Genomic DNA, 17,802 nt, shown 5'->3' with positions numbered 1-17,802 from the left:
ACTGATCGTAACAATGCTGCCTCAGTCAAGAACATTATATATGGGCGCGTACGATCTGCATCTGTGAAGTTCAACAAGGTAGAAATCCTCTGCGCTTCCTATGAATCTTTTACACAGGTGTGAGAGATTCTTTTATAGAACAGTCACATTGGCATCATCCACGACAGAAGATCGCGAGCCTGTAGCCAGCTGCGTTGATATGCCTGATATGGCCCGAGCGCTGCATCTCGGAGATAACGAGCCGATAACGGCACACCTTCCTCGCGCCTCTCCGCCAAAACCTTAAGAAGTAACTTTCGATTTTCTGCCCAGGGTCGCGAAGTAGATGGGATTGGATCCAGTCCACCACCGATCCTCTCAATCCCTGCATGCTCTCTCGGCTCAGACCTTTCGTCCCTTTCGCTCGACTACCTCCCATCCGTCAAGCCTCGACCAAGAAGGACCGCAACCGAACCGCGTCGAAAGGAGCCTCTCTGCCGCCGGCCATCTTCAAAATGCCGAAAGTCATGCGTCCCAAGGACGCCACGAGCGGCGTCTCGAAAACAGATCCCTATGCCGGAGCACAAGCACGCAAAGGTTCGAGAGCAGCCGCTGCCCACAACATCTTCAAGATGAACACAGACCTCGGCCAGCACATTCTCAAGAACCCCGGTGTTGCGCAAGCGATCGTGGACAAGGCGGAGCTGAAACAGAGCGATGTGGTGCTTGAGATTGGTCCTGGTACCGGTAACCTGACGGCAAGGATTCTGGAGAAGGCGAAGAAGGTGATCGCAATCGAGCACGATCCGCGCATGGCGGCAGAAGTCACGAAGCGATTCCAGGGAACACCGCTGGGAAAGAAGTTGGAGCTTATTCTGGGCGACGCGATTAAGATGCCAGAATACCCCTACTTTGACGTGTGCATCTCCAACACTCCCTACCAAATTAGTTCGCCTTTGACTTTCAAGTTGCTGGCCACGAGTCCGGCGCCGAGAAGCTGCGTGCTCATGTTCCAGAGAGAATTCGCCATGAGATTGTTCGCGAAGCCCGGAGAGAAGCTTTACTCGAGGTTGAGTGTCAATGCGCAGATGTGGTCAAAGGTGGATCATGTGATGAAAGTCGGAAAGAACAATTTCAACCCGCCTCCGCAGGTCGAGAGCAACGTCGTCAGGATTCGACCGAAGAATCCCAGGCCACAGGTTAGCTATGACGAGTGGGATGGTCTTCTGCGCATCTGCTTCGTCAGGAAGAACAGAGTCCTGCGCAGTGGCTTTTTGGGTACCTCGAGTGTGATGGACATGATTGAATCGAACTACCGAACTTTCTGCGCGCAGAATGAGATTCCTCTCGACGACGGGCCTTCGGACAACGCAGACGTGGCGATGGAGGAGGATGTTGATGCTGGTGCAGATGACGATGCTGGGATTATGGACGTTGACGACGACGAGGATGTTCCCGCATTCTTCAAAGAGGAGGCAGACAAGAGGGCAAAGAAGCTGGCAGGAAACCCCAACAGGAAAAAGAAGGGCAAGGTCTACGAACTCGTGAGGGCAAAGGTGAAGAAGGTCTTGGAAGATGACACGCAGTTGGCCGACAAAAGAGCAAGACTCTGCGACGAGGGTGATTTCTTGAAGCTGCTGTATGCCTTCAACCAAGAAGGCATCCACTTCACCTAGATGGAAACGTTGCAGCCTTTGTGCTGGTTAGCGATGCATTAGATACCCAATGCCATGACGATCTCCTTTGTAGCCATGTACGCTTGTGTCTGGACTGCCCCATTTTTCATAGATTTACTGGTTGCAGTCGAATTGCGACTTCTTTACAGTTTCATTGCATTCGTCAAACAAGTACTTGCCAAACAGGGTGTTGGATCTCGTTTCATGTTCATAATGGATGCCTGTGGCCTTCGGTCCCACGCTTGATCCCTGGCAACCTAGCCCCCTCATTGCGTCAGCGGCCTACAGGCTTCATGTTTCAACTCCGCCTCAAAAAGAGCTGTCAACACCGCAGGTAAACAGCTAAGCACCTTTTCTCACCTCAATCATGTCTATCACTTCAGGTATGTGTAATGCTATAGTACCTATTACGAGGCCTCCGTCGTCATGACCAGCAACTCGCAAATCTGCGAGTTGCACTTCCCTGCGTGCCCTCCATGTTGCACAACTGCTCTAGGGTGTTTTGGGAGAGCTGTTCGCCGCAGGAATATCTATCTGATGAGCTGGTTTTGTACTGACACCTTCACCCAGAGGCCATTTGGGCCCCCTCCCCTTCGACCCTCCGCGGCACGCCAACTCCCTTGTCCTCCGACAGCAAGGGCGAGCGCATAACCTACGCAACCAACAAGTCGATTTTCGTCCGATCGATCGACAACCCCGCCGTCTCCAAGCAGTACACCGCGCACACCGCCCAGACGACTGTCGCGCGCTTCGCGCCCAGCGGCTTCTATATCGCGTCGGGCGACGTGACGGGCTCCGTGCGTGTCTGGGACAGCATCGGCGCCGAGAACACCAAGGGCGAGTACCACATTATCGCGGGCCGGATCAACGACATTGCGTGGGATGGTGACAGCCAGCGGATTATTGCTGTTGGCGACGGTAAAGAGCGTTTTGGACACTGCATCACGGCCGACTCGGGCAACTCGGTCGGCGAGATCAGCGGACATGCAAGCCAGATCAACTGCGTGAGCGTGAGGCAGCAGAGGCCCCTGAGAGCGGCAACTGGCTCGGACGACACCAGCTTGGTGTTCCTGCACGGCGCGCCTTTCAAGTTCAACACGAGCGTGAGAGGGAAGCACGACAAATTCATCTACGGAACGCAGTTCAGCCCCGACGGCAGCGCGCTGGTCAGTGTGGGCAGCGATAGGCGGATTTGGCTGTACGATGGCAAGACGGGAGAGGCTACGAAGCAGATTGGAGAGGGCGAGCACAAGGGCTCTATTTTCGGCGTGTCTTGGGCGCCGGATAGCAAGAGGCTTGTCACCTGCTCTGGAGACCAGACGGTCAGGGTATGGGACGTCGAGAGTGGCAATTGTGTGCAGAGCTGGCGCATGGGTGGCGACGGAGTGTCTGTGCCGGACCAGCAGGTTGGCGTGACCTGGCCGGCTGGGAGGAGCGATGGCCTCATCATCTCGATTGACCTCGAAGGCAACTTGAACTACTTCAACGCGGACAAGGCTGAGGGTCCGATCAAGGTCGTGCGTGGACATCAAAAGGCGATCACGTCTGCCGCCTCAGCTTCCGGTAGCGGCATGCTTTCGACTGGTTCGACAGATGGCAGAGCTCGAAGCTGGGATCTGAAGACCGGCGCCGCTGACCTTGTCGATGGCGAGATGCACACTAACTACATCTCTGGCGTTGCCGCCGGTAGCGGTAGGATTTACTCTGTGGGCTGGGATGACAGCCTGAGGACTGCCGACACTGCTCAGAAGAGCTTCGTCGGTGGCGCTGTGAAGACCGCTGGTCAGCCAAAGGGAGTCGCCGTTGCGAATGTGAGCGGGAAGGATTTCACGATCGTCGCTTCTACCGCTGGCCTCAACGTCTACTCGGAGGGCCAGGAAGTCAGCAAACTCCAGTCAACAGCAGCGCCAAATTGCATTGCCGCAGCAGGAGATTTGGTCGCAAGCGGTGCGGACGACAAGATTGTACGAATCTACAAGATCTCCTCCTCAGGCTCTCTGGGCGAAGTCACTTCGCTCTCAGAGCCTACGTCCCCAATTTCCGCCCTCTCCTTCTCCGCGGACAGCGCCCACCTGGCCGCCGGCCTCTCCAACGGCAAAGTCTTCGCATACGCAGGCATAGGCGGTCAGTGGAAGCTCGAGACCAACCGATGGTCTGCGCACACAGCTCGTGTGACTTCAATCTCATGGTCGCAGGACGGCAAGAGAGCCGTTTCCGGTAGCTTGGACACCAACGTCTGCGTTTGGAGCTTGGCGGATCCGGGCAAGCGTGTGAAGGCTCTGAATGCGCACAAGGAAGGCGTTGGTGCTGTAGTGTGGGTTGAGGGCGACAAGGTTGTCAGCTGTGGTGCTGATGCTGCGGTGAAGGTGTGGAAGGTAGAGAACGTCCAGTAGAGATGAGATAGACGTCGCTTCTGAAAAGTCCAGAAAATATAAATTCACTTCACGAGAACAAATTGAGAATTTTTCTTGTTTGGAATCTGATCTGATTCCTAGCACTCCGACTCCGTCGAGTCGAGCATGATTGTTTGTACATTACGTGTATGATACAGTGAAGTCATGGTCCAACCATGAACTAGTCGCTTTCGCTCTTCACATCACTCAGCTCGCTCTCGCTCTCGTCTTTTTTCTTCTTCGCTTTCCCTTTCCCTTTCTTAGCTCCTTTGGCAGCCTCTTTCTCCTTCTTCTTATCGATCTGCTCCTGAAGCCGATCCCTCTCCGGCTTCCCCTTCTTCGCCAGCTCCGCCTCCAGCTTGAGAAACTGCTCACTCTCCACGTCCATTCCCACTAAACTCTCCAGCATCTTAATCTCTCGGGCCCAGATTCCCTTGTCCTCCTTCTCCTTCCCCTTCTCATCCTTCACCAGCTGGCCTTCCGCGTCCCTCACCTCAATCGGCGTCTCGAGCACAAGAGGCAGACCCGCAAAGCGCGGCTCGTTGACGACATTGTGGAACGCGCGCAGGCCAAGGAAGCCAGTTCCAATGTTGGCGTGTAAGTCGCGATGCGAAGCGAAAGGCGCCTTTGAATCGTTGACGTGCAGCGCGCGGAGATACTTGACGCCGACGACGCGCTCGAAGTCTTCCATGGTCGCTTCAAAGGTCTCGGGTGTGCGGAGGTCGTAGCCGCCGGCGAAGGCGTGGCAGGTGTCGAGGCAGACGCCGATGCGGGATTTGTCGTCAATCAGCGCGATGGTGTCGCGCAGGTCTTCGAAGGTGCTGCCCAGGACGTTGCCGCCTGCGGCCATGTTTTCGAGTAGCGTGATTACGGTAGAAGTCTCCTTGTGCGCACGGTTGAGATTTTTGGCGAGATGGGCGATGGCGGCGGCTTTGTCGCCGTTGGTAGAGTTGGCTACGCCAGGGTGGAAGTTGTAGAGCTTGATGCCCAGCTTCTCACAGCGTTTGAGATCATCTATGAAGGCATCGTAGGCTTGCGTTGTGCGTGCTTTGTCCGTGTGTGCAAGGTTGACCAGGTATGAGCCGTGGGGTACTACATGCTGGTTCTGGTCGTATGTGTGATGTTTGCAGTTTGCGTGGAAGCCATCTGAGTGCTCGGTCTGAAGAGGAGGGTTTTGCCATTTACGCTGACTCTTCAGGAAGAGGGCAAAGGCATTAGCACCGATGTGAACACTGTTCAGAGGAGCATTCTGTACGCCTGGGAGATAATATTCAGCGACGATTCCACCTTGATTTTAGAGAATGTATATATTGTGTAGGGATGTCCTGGGGAACACTGACCTCCTGCACTGGAAACGTGAGCACCAATGAACAGCTTGTGTCCGACAGTACGAGCAGCGAGCGGCATCGCTTCTGCTTCTTTCTCTTCTTTGGTCTTGCGTTTCCTCTTGACAGTGGTCTCTCCGTTCTGTTCGACCTTCTCAACCTCGTTTTTGATCTCCTGCTTTTTCCGACCACGCCCTTTCAAGGCAGGCTTGGGGCTCGCACCGTTCACCTCCTCTTTCACCTCTTCTACTTTAATCGTGTTCCTCTGTCGCTTTTTCTTCGTTGCGCTCGCCGCCTCTTCACCGAGCGAAGTCGCTTCGTCTTCCTCCGCCTCGACCTTGACCTTGCGGGACCTCGCAGCTCTACGGGGGGCCAATGGCACGTCGCCTGATGCTATCTCTCTCTTTATAGCTCTGGTCGCAGTTCTACGCTTTTTCGCGGGTTGTTGTTCGGACTCGAGGTCAGCGTTATCGTTGGCTAGTGCTGCTGCTCCATCCTGGAGATCTTCTGGCGGCGGTGACAAATCGTCTGCACTGGTGGTTTCAACGGCCTTGCGCTTCGCCATCTGAACCTGGACACTGAGATGTCTTCTCAACGATTTGTGATCATGGTGGGAGGTGAAGCGCGTTGCGGGAGACGCGATGGATGACGCGCTGGTGGAGCACAGACATCGCGGCGGGAGCCTGGGTTCGACCTTTGACGTTCATGAGAGCTCAATGTGACCATGAGAATACCTTTCATTGTTGTTGTACGACGATGAGAAGATTGTAAGGTTATAGATACGCTTAAAATGATCACACACGCAATGGTTCCAAACCATCGGTGACATGGAAGTACGTCATGCGAGCCAGAGTCCAAACGAACCCATGGCAATACGAATACTCTCTTCCAATACTACTTCTTGTGAGGTGCAAAAAGTAGGCTGTTACTCAATAGAGCTGCCATTACATTCTGTTGTTCTCAACCCTTCATTCATTATATTTACACTATCATGAAGCATCATTTGCTCACTCCAAAATCTGAATAACGCAAGCACGCCACTCCTCCGTCCGCCAACTCTTACATAGGCTTCGGCACACCACGCTTGACACCCGGCTCTCCCAGACCCGGAATGACATACGGCGCCAGCTTCTCCTGCGGCGTCCTGCCGATGGGGAAGAACTTCGTGATAGCCGAGCCAGGGCCATACGCCTCCTCGATGAGATAGACCGTCACGCGCCACCAGGCGCAGAGCGCCGCGAACATCCAGAAGTAGCTCGCGGCCTTGATGCCCATGGTCACGCTACCGGTCAATCCGTCGCCAGAGCCGGACGTCTCGGACGTCCCGCCATTGTAGGAGAAGAGGCAGCAGGCAATCGTGCTGCCGATGGCGAGAGATGTAAGGCAGGCTGTGAGCACGACGTCGCGGGCGGATGCGGCAACTGCGCAGGACCAGGTGAAGACGGTTAGGACCACGAACCAGGAGGCGAGCTCGGGGAAGTGCGTGTGTGTCGAATGCGGTGGGAGGGCGCCGGCGGCCTGATGGGGAAAGTGAATTAGAGGAGAGTGATGGCAATGAGGCGAGCGAAGACTTGACTTACCACGAAGGCATATAGGATGCCAATGGCGATCCAGAAGCTTCCCCACAGAGTATTAATGACCGTTACCAATGTATCTCTGGCCTCGAAGCCTTTTATGCCAGCGATGAATTGCGCCAGGCCTTTTCGAGCATGTCAGCTTGCCCTCCATCAAGTTCAGTGCAACGGCGACCAGCCGTTACTCAATGACCACTCACCTCCAAAGATTGCAACGAACGGGAAAAAGATGGTCGGGCTCTCTTCATTCCCCCACCAATCCGCGATATAGCTAGCAGTGATCCATGTTGAGCCCGCGAAGCCGGCGAGGCCCAGCGCAGCCGGCGGCGCGATTGGTCGAAGAAAGATCTGAACGTCGGGGACCTTGTCGAGGACAGTGTTGCGCTTGTCCTCGTGGCCGGGATGGCTTTCGACAGACATTGTTGTGGTTGTCGCAGAGCTGAGATGTTCTTCAAAGTGTTCTCTGCTGCCGCAATGGGTGGCGATGGGATCAGGCCAAAGCAAGGTATGTGAGAGTAATAACAACAAAGACAGGGATCAGAAAGCATAGCAAAAACAGCAGCCCTACCAAGTTCTTATATTCACGTCTCCAGGCGCGCCTGAAGGCAAACGCTCCACGGCACGGTGACATCAACAAGCAAGGAGATCAGAGATTGTGCACCTCACACGACCACAAACCGTTGATGGTGGGAGGTCCGGCAGGCATCGCCGTTTCCCCATCCATCTCCATGGAGGTCGGGGTGTGGACCAGTGATGACACGATATTGGTGAAAGTCCCTGAGAGTCGGTTCTGAGAAAGACATAATGATGACGAAAACCCGTCACAGGTGACGATCAGCCAGAGAAGTTCCTGGTGCCCGAGAACTTGAACGGTCAAGTTTGGGGTCGGTGGACAAAGCAAGACTAATTGAAAAGACCAGACATTGTACAGAGAAGCGCCTTGTCCTGCCGAGATTTCGATCATCTTGTCACAAAAATTTTGCCATGATGTCGAAGATCGCATACCGAGGTGTTCGCGACAAGAGCTCTCTCGGAGCAAGCTCCATCTCCCAAGCTTCGCGCGGGCTCCGATCCGAGAAAGCTTCGTCGGGTCGAAGCCTTGTAGCCGCTGTGCCGTTCAAGCAGCCTTACAATTTTCTCAATGACTCGCGCGATCCGCTGGCGATGGTTGAAAATCATACTGCAGATCAGGGGTAGCCGCGAAGGTCAGGACGATGCGTGAGAGAGGAATTGTGTTGGTGATCATAGCCTTCGCTTGGATTGAATGTATTTCTATGAGATCCTGCGCGTTTGACTTGTCGAATGCGACAATCTTGTTGAGTTTCTCGAAGAAACGAACGGGATGCGCACCGAATGCGGCGCAAGAAGAAGTGAAAGGGAAAAGAAAAAGGAGTTGCGAAAACACTCTATGAATGCGAAAGATGTACAGGAAGTCCTGCGGAGCTCTGCTGTCCTAGCGCCTTGTGTATGTTTTTCCAAAAGCCCGAGATCGTGATATCCGTCATGGGGTCTGTTGGTCCCTTCAAAAGAAATAAATTGAAATGTGTTTTGAGGGTTGATCGCCTCTCCACCCGCTTGGAAGCGCGGTCCAAGAAGGCTGATCTAAGACGCGTAGGTCTTGCCGATAGCGCTCTGCTCGCTGCCGGAGACGAGCTTGCCCTCGCCGGCCATGAAGTAGGCGTAACCACCGACGTTGGACATGTCGTCCATCCAGGGCATGACGGTCTCGAGGAAAGTGGAGATCTGGTCATCGGAGCCGGTGGCGGCGAACTCAGAAACGAAGACGTCCTTCTTGCCGTCGGCGAGGTCGAGGGCGTCGTTGACGTGCTTCTTGAAGTACTCGACGTTCTCGGCGCTGTCGTACCAGTGGACGTTGAGGCAGTCAATGGTGCAGTCAGAGCAAGACTCGAGGAAGGAGGAGAGCCAGTTGAGACCCATGTCACCACCACCGTTGGTGACGGACGGAGAGCAGAGCTTGGCCTTGCCGGCGAAGGGCTCCATGTAGGTCCTCCAGGCATCAGCAGCCTCCTGAGGGGTCAGGTTGGCCTGCGAGCCAAGGTCGGGCTCGTTGAAAGAGAAGAGGTGGGTGGAGCCGGAGTCGATGGCAGACTTGGCGTTGTCGGACCAGCTGTCGGTGAACTCGGAAGTCGGGCCCCAGAGCATGGGAACGAACTTGACGGAGTCGCTGAGACCAGAGCTAGAAGAGCCCCAGTTGTAGCCCCAGCCGATGGCCGGGCTGCTGACAAGGCACTCGGTCAGGCTGGCGTCGTTGTAGGCGACACCACGCTTGCCCTTGCTGGAGTTGTCGCTGCTGGAAGAGCTGGCAGAGGAGGACGGGGCGGCGCTGGAGGAGCTAGGGGAACCACCGTAGCTGATGCCAAGGTCCACGTTCTTGTTGGCAGCGGCGTAGGTCAGGGTCGGGGAGGGAGCGGCGCTGCTCTCAGCGGAGCTGACCGCGCTGCTGGTGGGGGCAGGGGAGGAGTAGGCAGCGGGGGCGGACTGAGTCTGGGCCTCGGCCTTGGTGCTGTAGGAAGTAGGGGCCTGAGAGTAAGCCGGAGCGGAAGACTCGCTGGAGGACTGGACTGCAGCGGCCTCAGAAGAGGCCGGGGAGGACGCAGCCTGGGACGAAGCGCCAGGGGTTACGGTGACAGTGACCTTGGCGGTGCTGGTGACGGTCACGTCGGTGGTGCAAGGGGAGCTGGAGGCGTCGGCGTAGGTGGTAGGGACGACGGCAGTGGTGGTCTCGACATCGGAGACGGTCTCGTACTCGGCGACGACGTCGGTCTCACTGGCCGGGGCGATAGCGGCACCAGTAGCGAAGCCAGTGCCAGTGGCGTGGATGGTGCCATTGGCGTTAGGGTAGGGGTAGGCAGAGAAACCCGACGGGCGGTTGTTGTGGTACTTGGCGTGACCGTGACCGTGGTTGTAGGGGACAGCAAGAGCGGCGGTGGCGAAAGCCAGGACGCTGAGAGTGTTGACAGGAGCCATTGTAGATGTTGTGATTCGGTGAAGACCGGTTTGTTGGTTTGTTGATTCGGATCGCACGGAGTTCAAGAAAGCTGCTGCTAGAGCGCTGAGGATGCTGAGCCAACCAGGGCAATTGCTTGTGAAAGAATGACGAAGTCCTCTGAAGGACTAAGGGAGTGCAACGAGCGAATGCTCTGCTGAGAGAATGGCAGCAACTGTCACGAGGTGATAGACTTGGGGGAGGAAAGAGGGTGGAGGGAGACGGGGGACGAGACGGTTTTGTCGTGTGAGCCGCGTGTGCGGACGTCCGCACACAGTTCGTATCCTGCCGGCTCTCACATGCGATCCGCTCCACCTACGTCGACGGGTACCTGGCCCACCGCGAGTCTGGCCATGCTGATCGTGAGCGGTTGCGCTGGCCATGTGGGTGTCTCGGCGGGCGAAGTGCCTAGCGCCCGGAGTGTGGACGCGCAAGCACTTCTGCCCTACGGGCACAGACACCTGCACGGCTGGGGAGGTGCGCACACCCAGGACAGCATGACGGCCGCCGACGGGCCACGGGATCACCGGACTAGAGAGTACAAGCAAAAAGCGCCGAGTCCGGCGAGAAGAGGGCTACGATAAGGAGGCATTGGGCGAGGGCCCCAGGACAGGCTGGGCTGGTTGGCGCAGGAGGCGCCCTCGAACACGGCAGTCGAACGGTCGCTGTGCGCAGCTGAAGGTCGAGGCCGACGGTTCGCTGGCAGCGCTGCGGAACGGACATGTCACTCATGTCACCGTGTGTGCGGGTGGAAGAGACGATGTCCAAGAGCCTGAGGAGGCGCGGCCGTGATTTGTCGGTGCGTTTGATTAACGATCCACCACACAGCGGGTAAATGGCTGCTAGCTGTCGCACCAGCGGCCGGGGAGACGCGTTCCTGCATAAGCAGCGAATTCTATTCGATGTCCGAAAGTCACGATGCTCGTCCGCAGCCAGGATGTGTTCAACAATTTTCTGCGCTGCATAGATTGCCGATGTTCTGGGCGCCATCGCGATGCTAAGGAGCGAAGGCGTTCCAACGTCTTCATCCTGCCGCCGTGGCATCGTCTGTTAGCTCCTGGTGGCTGAAAAGCCGCATGCTTAACGCTCCCTCACCCGAGAGTTCGGGCTACCAGCGACCAGAGACACACGAACGCTGGTTCATCGCGTTTCACCAACATGCACTCCTGGACCAAGGTGCGTAGAGCTGCAGGGAACGTCAGGGCTGCAGTGAGCGAGCCACAGTGACATCGGGACGTGGAGTTGGATGCTGGACTCGTGGGGTGAAAGACCGACGACGAGCTCTCGGGTCGCCGGCGTGCGCGAAGCCTGTCCGGCCAGAGCAACCGGTCGTGCCCAGACGACAGCACGAGACATTCCATTTTCTACGCAGCGCCAGCTTGGCCAGACGGGCTGTCGGACCTCTCTCCACGATTGATTACCACGAGACAAGTGGGAAGTCTACAGCTGCACTTGCGACTCCATCTTAGTCGTGTAATATCATTTGGTCTCGCATGCCACAAGACATTACTCGTCGCCTAGTCGATGCCAAATTTGTTTGTTGTCTTTGCAATCATACGGCGATTTATTAGTTGCGCAATGCAAATGGGTGCGGAACCACACTACATCGATGTTCCAAGCTGCTCGGCATCGATTTACGTACTCTCTCAGGTTTGTCACGTGGTCGACAGTCAACAGCCCCATGATGCAAAGCGCCTTTGCGGTCAAGAGCCTGTTTTCCGGTCCAGCATAGGTGGACGATCGGCCAAGCTACGCGTCTACGCTCCCGTGTCTGTTTTCAGGGGCTGCAGGAGCCTTGCCAGTCAAGGTAGAGAATCTTATAGTGCAGCAGTCATATTGACGAATCGTATCGCGATTAGAATCTCAATGTAGGAAATCGTGGTGATGGCGAATGAAAGAGTGTGTCGTGTTGTGGCTAGCATGGAAGTCGTGTGAGTCCAAGCAAGACAGCGGGCACCGCAGTCTGCTTGCGACATCGCAGCAAACAGAAAATGTCTTTGGCGAGGCCCATAAGCATGTGCTTTTGCTATACCGCAAGAGATACGCGCGCAACGGAGACACACTCCCGACCCACTGAGTTGTCACATCCCCGTTGCGGCGTTTCGTTCCTCACAACAGCTGGTCGCTGCCGGCCGGTGACGTCTCTCGCTGGCGCCAACTGGGGCTGGGCTGAGCCTGAAGCACGTCAGGGTCCCAGGCTGGAACAGCCATGAGGATAGCTTTCGCGCAGATCCACCCCATCAATCGACATTAACCCCGGGCACACCGTCTACCACCGCGCCGCAGAAATGCGACCGCACGACTCGTCGGCCTCGTTGGCCTTGGTGCTGCTCAGCTCCAAGCTGGCGCACGCCTTCTACCTCCCTGGCATCACCCCTACCAACTACCGCGTCGGCGACCTTGTTCCCTTGAACGTGAACCACCTCACCCCCTCACAATCCGACCGCGACACGCAAACGCGCTCCGTCTTCTCCTTCGACTACTATCACCCCGCTTTCCACTTCTGTCCTCCGGAGGACGGTCCCGAGTACCTGTCCGAATCGCTAGGCAGCATCCTGTTTGGCGACAGAATCCAGACGTCGCCCTTCCAATTACACCTCGGCAAAAATGAGACATGCAAGGCTGTGTGCGATGAACAGGTCATGGAGTCAAGAGATGCCAAATTCGTCAACAAGAGGATTTGGCAGAACTACAACCTCAATTGGCTGATCGACGGCCTGCCAGCAGGCCAGGCATATTACGACCCTGCCACGGAAACAGAATATTACCAGCCGGGGTTTGCCTTGGGCGAAGTCGTGGATGAGACGCCCCACTTGCACAACCACTATGACATCCTGATCGACTACCACCAAGTGCGTGCCGACCAATACCGCGTGGTAGGCATCCTTGTCGAGCCGCAGTCCGCTGGCGGAACGAGGCGCATTGGTTCTGGAGACGACTTCAGTGCGGAAGGCTGCAGTTCGGACCAGCCGGTCGTACTTTCGGAGAAGAGCAACAACAAGGTCACGTACACATACAGCGTGTATTGGCGGCCATCGTCGACCTCTTTCGCTACGAGATGGGACAAATACTTGCACGTTTACGACGCGAAGATCCACTGGTTCTCGCTCATCAACAGCGCTGTGATTGTCATGTTCTTGATCGGCATGGTCGGCACTGTGCTGGGCCGCACCCTCCGCAAAGACATCGCGCGCTACAACCGCCTTGATCAGCTTGGGCTTGACGACCTCAACGGCAACAGTGTTGAAGATGGCATTCAGGAAGACAGCGGCTGGAAGCTTGTGCATGGCGACGTCTTCCGCCCGCCCAAGAACCCGTTGCTCCTCGCTGTCCTCGTCGGTAATGGCACCCAGCTGTTCATGATGGCCGGCTTCACCATTGCTTTCGCGGTCGTCGGCTTCCTGTCTCCGTCCAACCGCGGTAGTCTCGCAACCGTCATGATCCTGCTTTACACAGTCTTCGGCTTCGTCGGTGGATATGCCAGCGCGCGTGTCTACAAGTCTTTCCGCGGCGACAAGTGGAAGCAGCTGTTCATCTACACGCCTAGCGCTCTCCCGGCCCTTGTTTTCGGCACATTTTTCCTTCTCAACCTTCTCGTCTGGGCTCGTCAGTCTTCTGGCGCTGTTCCGTTCACCACCATGCTGGTCATTGTTGGCATCTGGTTCGTCATCTCTGTTCCACTCTCTATCCTTGGTTCCTGGTTCGGCTTCCGTCAGCCTCAAGCGGAACCTCCAGTCCGCACAAACCAGATTCCGAGGCAGATTCCTCCATCTTCTGGCTACCTCCGCCCGTTCCCCAGCATGATGCTCGTTGGCATCCTGCCTTTCGGCGCGATCTTCGTTGAGCTCTACTTCATCATGTCTTCCCTGTGGAGCAGCAGGATTTACTACATGTTCGGCTTCCTTTTCCTGTGCTACGGCCTTATGATTGTCACTTCGGCCGCTTGCGCGATTCTCATGATCTACTTCGTGCTATGCGCAGAGAACTACCACTGGCAGTGGCGTGCATTCGGGTCGAGTGGCGCAAGCGCCGGATACGTGTTTGCGTACAGCTTGCTGTACTGGGCCAGGATGCTGAGCTTCAGCTCTTGGACCGGAGGCATGCTGTACTTGGGCTACTCGGCGCTTTTGAGCTTTATGTGGTTTGTGATGAGTGGTAAGTGTACACCCTGCGGTATCTTTACCACCCTTGGCGAAACTGGCTAACGTGACTTTCAGGAACGATCGGTTTTGTGGCTTGTTGGGTTTTTGTGCACCGCATTTATGGCTCGTTGAAGGTTGATTAGAGGTGGGATAGTTCTTTCACTCATCGGCATGGCATTGGGCGAGTTATTCTCAACGTTAAAGAGAATTTTGTAGAAGTACCTTATTACCGTTTCTCATGGCTACGCCCACCGCTCAATCCAAAGTGTAGCATGCAGCCTGTGACTCTCGGGCCAGAAATGGCCTTGAGATCACACCTACCAAGGCGAGGGTAGCACCGTCCCTTGTGCCACGCATTCTAAGATGCGCGAAAAGAGCTGGATATGAGTTCGGCATACTTTGCCTAGGAGAGTATCCGAATCTTACCCTCCATGTCAGTAATCCGATTATCACAGGGTACAAAATGGAGAATGCATGGATGGTGTGCGTGCAGACGCGATCGCGTAACAATCGAAGCCCCTCTGTGACGTTGTCAATGACGTCTGGCGGGGTCCGTCAAAGACAACACCCGATCGCTTTCTGACCTTCTACCTTTCCACTCAACACAACTCAATCTTCTCTTCCATAACGACTTACGTCTGCTAATAATTGTGAGCTCTTCCCCCACGTATCAATCATATGTGCATTGGGCCTGCCTAACCTCACATCGCTGAGTATCTTTGCGGAGTTCACTCCAGCTGACTGTATTCCCTCGCCAGCAAAACAACACTTTTTTGAACAAACAACTCAATACCGATCACCATGGCTTCTTTCTCCAACGCTGAGACCGGCAACAAGCCCGCCGACCCTTACACCTCCAAGAACATTCAGGACCCCAGCCTGAAGGAGAAGGTCGAGGACCTGCAGGGCTTCGTCGACAAGAGCAAGTTCTGCATGATGACCACAAAGACTCAGGACGGTCTGCTCGCCAGCAGGTGCATGGCCCTCGCCGCTAGGGTGAGTTGCCAGCATACCACACCACGGACATTCAGAACCAGCCAGCTAACGCCCGCCCCGCAGGAGGACAACGGCATCGACTTCATCTTCCACACCAACACCGAGTCCGGCAAGACCGACGACCTCGCCCAGAACCCCGACATCAACCTGGCCTTCCTTAACAACGCCGGCGAGTGGGCCAGCATCTCCGGCGTCGCCACCATCGAGACCGACCGCGCCCGCGTCGAGCAGTTCTACTCCGCCGGTCTGAAGGCCTGGCTCGGCGACCTCGGCGACGGCGTCCACGACGGCGGCCCCAAGGACCCCCGCATCGGCCTCATCAAGGTCAAGAGCAAGACTGCCCAGTACGCTATCAGCAGGCGCACTGCCATCGGCGGCGCTGTTGAGTTCGCCAAGGGCGTTGTTACTGGCGATGCTGCTCAGGTCAACAAGCTCAGGCACATTGAGGCGAGCGAGGTGGATCAGTGTAAGTGATGATATGAGGAACTAGAACCGCGGGGCATGGTGTGCTGACTCATCGACAGGGCGCGGCTCTTCTGCGTAAACGACGCAACGAATGAAACGCATATAGGCATGACTGGCTTGGCCAATTGACCCAATACCCATATCTAATGCAATGACAAATTTTCCATTTACTGTCGATTACCGTCTCTCGGTCTTTGAAATGTCCCATTTGCATTATGTGGTCGCTGTCTATAAGAACGTTCATTTAAGGAATCGTACAAATTAGTTTGCCCTTCGTCTCATTCCTCGCCATCTGCCCATGCGCCTCTTGGATCTTCTCCCAGGACAGCACCTTCTCCACATACACCTTGAAGCTGCCATCCTTGAACTTCGGCAGAGCGTGCTCAACCAACTGATCCCTCAGCTTACCCTGGTACTCCTCGTCGCGGCTGCGCAAGCCACTGCCCTCAAAACGCGCACGCTTGCGGAAGAAAAGCGTCATGTCCGGCTGCTCGTGCTCAGGCTTGAGCTTAGGGCCCGAGAGCGTAGCGAGGTTGACGATCGTGCCGTCTCTCGCGATCGCACGCAAGTTCGCAGAGAAGGCTTCGGGTCCGATGAAGTCGACGATGACATCGACGCCCTTGCCGTCGGTGGCCTTGAGGACCTCGTCGGCCCAGTCGGTTTTCTGCGTGTTGAAAGCGGCTGTGGCGCCGAGGGAGGAGGTGATGAAGGAGGTTTTGTCGTCGGAGCGCGCGGTGGCGTAGACGGCGGCGGCGTTGTCGCCGCGGCTGAGCTGGATGCCGGCGATGCTGACGGAGCTGGCGCCGGCGTGCCACAGGATGGTCTTGCCGGGGGCGAAGCGGCCGATTAGGTACATGGCCTGGGTGGCGGTGATCCAGGTCTGGAGTTCGTTAGCTTAGCTGATAAGACGGATGCGGATGCTGGGATGGCAAGTCTACCTCAGGAATACCGGCACACTCCTCCCAGCTCAGCTCATCGGGCTTGTGGACGAGCATGTGCGTAGAGACAGCGATATACTCAGCGTACGCGCCACCGTAAGCAAGGCCAAAGACGGCATCGCCTTTCTTGAAGCCGTGCTCGCTGTCGGCGCCCAGCTCCTCAACGGTGCCAGAGAACTCGACACCCATGGTCGCCGGAGCCTGAGGAGGGAGAGGGTAGAGGCCTTCGCGCTGGAGGAGATCCATGCGGTTGAGGCCGAAGGCCTTGACTTTGACCAGGGCCTGGGAGCCGGTGATCTGAGGCCTGGGGATATCATTGATGAACATGTTTTCAATGGGGCCTTTGCCGCCTTTGATATCTGGTGATGTTTATTAGAGTACGTCGTCTCTTCCCTGTCGCATTTGGCCATGGAACTTTGTCAGATTACCTACCAATTGCCTTCATGGTTGCCATTTTGGTTTAATAAATGTCGTTAGCGTCGGGAAGATCGGGTTGTATACTTGATGACAAGTCAAACAGTGCGGTTGTAACGTGATTGCGCACAGTAGCGTACTTGACGATCAAATACAGTCTTCTCAAGAAGTATGTCAGAACGAGGTTGATCCTGTCTAGAAGAACGGCCTCGGCACACGGCGGGGCACGTCATGCTTGTGGAGCTTCTTTTGCGGCCCTTGTGCGGTCCGGCAATGCTTACAAACACGGCATGTATGCCATCTCAAATGGCAATGTATGTTCACGAGCTGCGTCGTACTAGGGGCAAGATGTCATGCAATGACAATGAGAATGGCATATTAGGCCATTTTGAGTTATTTTGGCAAGCACTGGCACGATTACTCTATCAGAATTTATGTTTGCGAAATTGGTAACCCTAACCCTAACCCTAGTGAACACACATATCATCACACTTCGGTGCGCTCTTGACAGATGCGGTATTACCAACAGCCAGCAAACAATGTACAGCTCGACACATCTCCTCAAATAACTCTGATCACGGTCATGATGCTTTAGCAACCCTTTTGGTTCATCTTGAGGCCTCCAGCGCCCACATGCGTAAACAGCATTGGGAGGGATCAGTCGCGCAGGTGACCTGAAGCCCACACAAGCAACACACAACCACGCCTGTTCTCGCGTGAAAGCACGATGGAAATCTAATACCCTCAAACTCTGACGACCTCGCCGATGTGAGCTCGGTCGATCATGGATCATCCAAGTTGACATGGGATGACTCAGCGCCTGAAGGATCCAGGATCTCAAGCTTGCAAAAGCATATATTATAAGGCATCTCCCTCGCCAGACATCGGGTGCT

General features: G+C 55.8%; 8 protein-coding genes across 8 annotated transcripts; 4 read left to right on the top strand and 4 right to left on the bottom strand.

The window, feature by feature from the left end:
- Positions 1-494: 494 nt before the first annotated feature.
- Positions 495-1,655, top strand: WHR41_07429 (uncharacterized protein; the record flags this gene model as incomplete). The annotated part of the gene is made up of 1 exon (XM_069376034.1): positions 495-1,655. The coding sequence occupies one exon, from the start codon at positions 495-497 to the stop codon at positions 1,653-1,655; it is 1,161 nt and encodes a 386-aa protein (XP_069227118.1).
- A 294-nt stretch (positions 1,656-1,949) lies between these two features.
- WHR41_07428 (uncharacterized protein) lies at positions 1,950-4,110 on the top strand. The gene is made up of 2 exons (XM_069376033.1): positions 1,950-2,038; positions 2,226-4,110. The coding sequence occupies exons 1-2, from the start codon at positions 2,023-2,025 to the stop codon at positions 4,046-4,048; spliced, it is 1,839 nt and encodes a 612-aa protein (XP_069227119.1). The 5' UTR covers positions 1,950-2,022; the 3' UTR covers positions 4,049-4,110.
- On the bottom strand, positions 4,093-6,130 carry WHR41_07427 (uncharacterized protein). The gene is made up of 2 exons (XM_069376032.1): positions 5,389-6,130; positions 4,093-5,305 (listed from the first exon to the last, which is right to left on the bottom strand). The coding sequence occupies exons 1-2, from the start codon at positions 5,936-5,938 to the stop codon at positions 4,230-4,232; spliced, it is 1,626 nt and encodes a 541-aa protein (XP_069227116.1). The 5' UTR covers positions 5,939-6,130; the 3' UTR covers positions 4,093-4,229.
- Positions 6,131-6,291: 161 nt separating this feature from the next.
- Positions 6,292-7,799, bottom strand: WHR41_07426 (uncharacterized protein). Its single transcript, XM_069376031.1, has 3 exons — positions 7,148-7,799; positions 6,954-7,072; positions 6,292-6,891 (listed from the first exon to the last, which is right to left on the bottom strand). The coding sequence occupies exons 1-3, from the start codon at positions 7,365-7,367 to the stop codon at positions 6,433-6,435; spliced, it is 798 nt and encodes a 265-aa protein (XP_069227117.1). The 5' UTR covers positions 7,368-7,799; the 3' UTR covers positions 6,292-6,432.
- A 750-nt stretch (positions 7,800-8,549) lies between these two features.
- Positions 8,550-9,935, bottom strand: WHR41_07425 (uncharacterized protein; the record flags this gene model as incomplete). Its single annotated transcript, XM_069376030.1, has 1 exon — positions 8,550-9,935. The coding sequence occupies one exon, from the start codon at positions 9,933-9,935 to the stop codon at positions 8,550-8,552; it is 1,386 nt and encodes a 461-aa protein (XP_069227114.1).
- Positions 9,936-12,141: 2,206 nt separating this feature from the next.
- On the top strand, positions 12,142-14,341 carry WHR41_07424 (uncharacterized protein). The gene is made up of 2 exons (XM_069376029.1): positions 12,142-14,109; positions 14,172-14,341. The coding sequence occupies exons 1-2, from the start codon at positions 12,243-12,245 to the stop codon at positions 14,237-14,239; spliced, it is 1,935 nt and encodes a 644-aa protein (XP_069227115.1). The 5' UTR covers positions 12,142-12,242; the 3' UTR covers positions 14,240-14,341.
- A 354-nt stretch (positions 14,342-14,695) lies between these two features.
- Positions 14,696-15,734, top strand: WHR41_07423 (uncharacterized protein). The gene is made up of 4 exons (XM_069376028.1): positions 14,696-14,746; positions 14,855-15,092; positions 15,156-15,558; positions 15,617-15,734. The coding sequence occupies exons 2-4, from the start codon at positions 14,898-14,900 to the stop codon at positions 15,634-15,636; spliced, it is 618 nt and encodes a 205-aa protein (XP_069227112.1). The 5' UTR covers positions 14,696-14,746; positions 14,855-14,897; the 3' UTR covers positions 15,637-15,734.
- A 6-nt stretch (positions 15,735-15,740) lies between these two features.
- Positions 15,741-17,069, bottom strand: WHR41_07422 (uncharacterized protein). The gene is made up of 3 exons (XM_069376027.1): positions 16,928-17,069; positions 16,496-16,854; positions 15,741-16,437 (listed from the first exon to the last, which is right to left on the bottom strand). Exons 1-3 carry the CDS (start codon positions 16,947-16,949, stop codon positions 15,802-15,804), a joined length of 1,017 nt encoding a protein of 338 aa, XP_069227113.1. The 5' UTR covers positions 16,950-17,069; the 3' UTR covers positions 15,741-15,801.
- Between the last annotated feature and the right edge of the window lie 733 nt (positions 17,070-17,802).

This window comes from Cladosporium halotolerans (genome assembly GCF_011745625.1).
Source record: "Cladosporium halotolerans strain TM138-S3 chromosome Unknown Sca30, whole genome shotgun sequence".
In the NCBI taxonomy this organism is placed as follows: Eukaryota; Fungi; Ascomycota; class Dothideomycetes; order Cladosporiales; family Cladosporiaceae; genus Cladosporium; species Cladosporium halotolerans.
Note: the sequence above shows the minus strand (reverse complement) of the source record. Positions and strands in the feature narration are given on the sequence as shown.